Source organism: Etheostoma cragini, chromosome 6 (genome assembly GCF_013103735.1).
Source record: "Etheostoma cragini isolate CJK2018 chromosome 6, CSU_Ecrag_1.0, whole genome shotgun sequence".
NCBI classification, from domain to species: Eukaryota; Metazoa; Chordata; class Actinopteri; order Perciformes; family Percidae; genus Etheostoma; species Etheostoma cragini.
In genome coordinates, this window is record NC_048412.1 from 15,173,030 (window position 1) to 15,176,927 (window position 3,898).

General features: G+C 37.1%; 1 protein-coding gene across 1 annotated transcript; it reads left to right on the forward strand.

The window, feature by feature from the left end:
- The first annotated feature begins 14 nt into the window (after positions 1 to 14).
- Positions 15 to 1,801, forward strand: fkbp14 (FKBP prolyl isomerase 14). Its single transcript, XM_034874679.1, has 4 exons — positions 15 to 397; positions 650 to 801; positions 1,160 to 1,287; positions 1,375 to 1,801. Exons 1-4 carry the CDS (start codon positions 201 to 203, stop codon positions 1,531 to 1,533), a joined length of 636 nt encoding a protein of 211 aa, XP_034730570.1. The 5' UTR covers positions 15 to 200; the 3' UTR covers positions 1,534 to 1,801.
- The last annotated feature ends 2,097 nt before the right edge of the window (positions 1,802 to 3,898 follow it).

A 3,898-nucleotide genomic window follows, 5' to 3' on the forward strand; every position in this document is an offset into this window, starting at 1 on the left:
AATGAATTATCCAATTGAAGAGAGAGGAGGGCAGACAGCTGAACAGTGGCTGTGTTCAGGCGTTCAAGCAGAAGTTGGCTGCCACGTAGTTGGCATTCTTGCATGTATTTATTTTAGGGAACGTTACTGCATTCGTGTGAAAAGGTTCAAATAAGCTTTTTGTAAGTTTTGCGAATAAGTGATACTTTTGTCAATCAAAAATGATAATTTTTTCTATTTGTTCGATATTGCCCTCACTGTTTTTGTTTGTCACCGGGGGGAAACTGCCTGAGCCAGAAGTGAAAATTGAAGTTATACACAAACCCTTTATGTGTTACCGTAAGTCGAAGTATGGAGACATGCTTCTTGTTCATCACGAGGGATTCTTGGAGAGTAATGGTACTATGTTTTATTCCAGGTAATTTGTTGATGGAAACTGCTGCATAAATTATTGCTGTGCAATGTTGTTGCATTCAGTTTGCAGGAAAAGTCACTGCTTTTATGGCTGTAAAATCAATGTATCTATTGGACAACTGTGCTGTAACCCACCACCACTTTCTGTGTATCTGACACGTGACCCTCATTGTACATATTTGTGATATCCATTCTGTGGGTACTGGACTTTTCTTTCTCAAAGCAAACTGTGATGGATCTTTTTGATTCTTGGCAGCCGCAAACATGGGGATACAAATCCAGTATGGTTCACTCTTGGGATTCGAGAGGTGCTCAAGGGTTGGGATAAGGGTCTGCAAGGCATGTGCACAGGAGAGCGCAGGAAACTGACTGTCCCTCCATCTCTGGCATATGGCAAGGAAGGAAAAGGTAACATAGACTATTTGTAATACACAAAAATATGTTAGAGAGGGTCTTTTGATTCTAATCCTTCTATTTCGCTGTGTTTATATTGCAGTGGTTATCAAAGTGGGGTCCCCAACAAAAAGGGGAATCATTTATTTTCACTATAATATCATCCATAAGTAACCATGAAAAATTGTATGACTATTTGCTCATGGGGTTCATTCACTTTTATGTGATAAAACATCTAAAAGCAAAAAAATGCATCAAGTAGGGGACCCTGGGACAGTCTTATCAGATGTCCAATTTGTGTCAGTTTAGGGGTCCTTGATTCGAAAAAGTTTGAGAACCACTGTTCTATTGCATAACCTTTTTTGGTTTACAGGCAAGATCCCACCAAGCAGTACCCTCATTTTTGATATTGAGCTCATGGAGATCCGAAATGGTCCCAGGTCACACGAGTCTTTCCGGGAGATGGATCTCAATGATGACTGGAAGCTCTGCAGAGAGGAGGTGTGACATTATTTTAAACTGCTTTTATTTAGGCATAAAGTGTTTTTGTTGCTATTGGTGAATGTCATGATTCTGTCTGCACTACAGGTGAAAGAGTACCTGAAGAAAGAATTTGAAAAACATGGATACTCGCCAAATGACACACACCATGAAGTGATGGTAGATGACATCTTCAAAAATGAGGATGAAGATAAAGATGGTTTTATATCTGCGAGGGAATTCACCTACCAACACGATGAGCTCTGATTTCATCTACTTTTTAAAACTAGTGTTTGGGTCATGAATCCCCTCAAAAATAGAGACCTAAAGTGAGGAATTAGTTGAATTAGTTAGCGGGCTTGTTTTTATACTGCAGTTGAACAGTATTGTCTCATTTTTAGTTGAACATTTTATGGAAAATGAAATCCATGATGAATTTATATCTTCATTTTGCACTGATAATGTCACCACCTCAGATGAATTTAGGCTACAGTATTATATTTTTCCTAAAGATTACATGAAATAAATGTCTTTGTCATCCTTGGTAATGTGATGCTAGATGATAATTCTTCTCTGTGTAGTCTTTATTGATCACTAGAGGGCACTCTTGTCCTAGACTTTAGTGTAGTATTATGCTTACAGCTCAGCAACAATGCATTTTCAGTTTCTAGATTTCATACTGTTTTTGGAAGATTAAAATGACAGTAGCCACGTATACAATTTCATGCCATCAGAAGTGAAACACAGAAAACTATGCCTTAGGTTTATATAGATGAATATTCCAAACACGCCTTAAAGGAATATCATTGAATTTATTTTCACTTTTTTTTCAGTTCATGTATTATAGTGAGCCTTAAGCAACCATCAAATCCCCTCAGTGGCATCCATAATGTACATTTTGCAGTGAATAAACAGAAATGCTATTTAAAACAGTATCCAAGTGCAAAATGGCCTCATTGAACTCTGAGTTAGTTATTTGAGAACAATCCATATATAGTAGGGGAAAACAAATTCTGTTTGTCAAATTACACTAATTATATGTCAAATATGTGAGTCAGCATTTGACAAGTGACTCTTACTTGGATCATTGATTACTAAAAAAGTGTCAAATAAAATGTCCTATGAATATATTAAAAAGTAAGTATTATAGTAAAATATCTATGGTATCTAAGACTCCCTGGAAAAAGAGATTGTGTATCTCAATTGGAACGTCCCAGCTAAATAAAGGCTAAATAAAGTAAATCAGCCTGGTAGCATTAACAGGAAGCACAATCTGTTTCAAAGAATCCAGTGAGATGTGTGATGGCTGTCAGCGCTGGTCTCAGTCTATTCTTTTTCTCAAACCATACAAATTAAAGTTTTGTAAGATTTTGGTTGAGTGAATCTTGAAAGTGGACCAGTGACCCAAATTAAATTGACTAAAAAAGTAATTCTGATGATGCAGTTAAGATAGAAGAGGATGTAATCTCTTTCTCCCACAACAGCAAAGGCTCAACAAAAAGCATATCAGCACCATGAGTATTAAAGCCACGGTAAGACATATCACAGTTGCCCCATCACATAGAGGTGCACGGAAATCACACCATAATAAGTAACACTGTAGCAGACATGTAGGCATGCTGCAGTTGTGCATTTCAACTGGTATTTTAGTCACCAACTTTAACTAGTACTAATCCTATTGCAATTATTTACATAAGAAAGAGGTACTTTTGATGTTTTGCAATGCTGAAATTACGTTCTGATGAAGGTTGACATGCATCAGTGATATTCTCAAGAACCAAAAACAGATTTTTAGAGCGAGAGAGAGAGTGCCATTAAAGCAGCAGTGCGCCACAGTGTGAACACTGTGGTGCAACTATGTCTTCTCTCACAAAGAGCACCACTGTTTTTTTCACCAAGGAAGTGCAAATGGTATCTGGTAAAATTCCACCCTGCTGACCACACCTGCAGGTAAAACTGGCCTAGTGATAATGTTATATGGCAGGACAGATTGAATATTAGATAAGGTTCCACGTAAAATACCTCTCAAGTATATTACAATGGCTGTAACAAGATTTATAAAAGGTTGTTAACCACATTTGTTATTTACTGTGCTTCAGGATACAAGCTTTGATCACTAGCATAGGGCTGGGCCTTTCTTCTCACTACACCTCTTCTACAGCTATCACACTCACATTGCGGTAGGATTATGTTAAATGGAGACAAACGTGGGCAGAAAGTACAACAGGTCACACTATTTTCAACTGAAGTTGTCTTTTCTTTAATAACTCAACATTTGAATAAATTACATTTTTAATTGCAACCATCACAAAAATACATTTTGATAAAATTGATTCGTAGAAAGGATTTACTTAATCATTACACATCAAACCAAGTGTTAAAGAAACATGCTTGGTTCAGCTGTAGTATGACTACTGACTTCTATGGCACCGTGAAGTGAATGGCAACTGCTTCTGCACTGAGCAATGTTACTGGCATTCAAAAAAGAAAGAAGTTGGCCCAGATTATATTTGTTCACCTGAAAATATCCAAAAACTACAGCATGTAAACGGAAATACTACAAAACTGGCAACCAACATGTGTGCAGAAGAATTTTGCAATAGGACATGTGAATTAAAATGACCAGTATTTG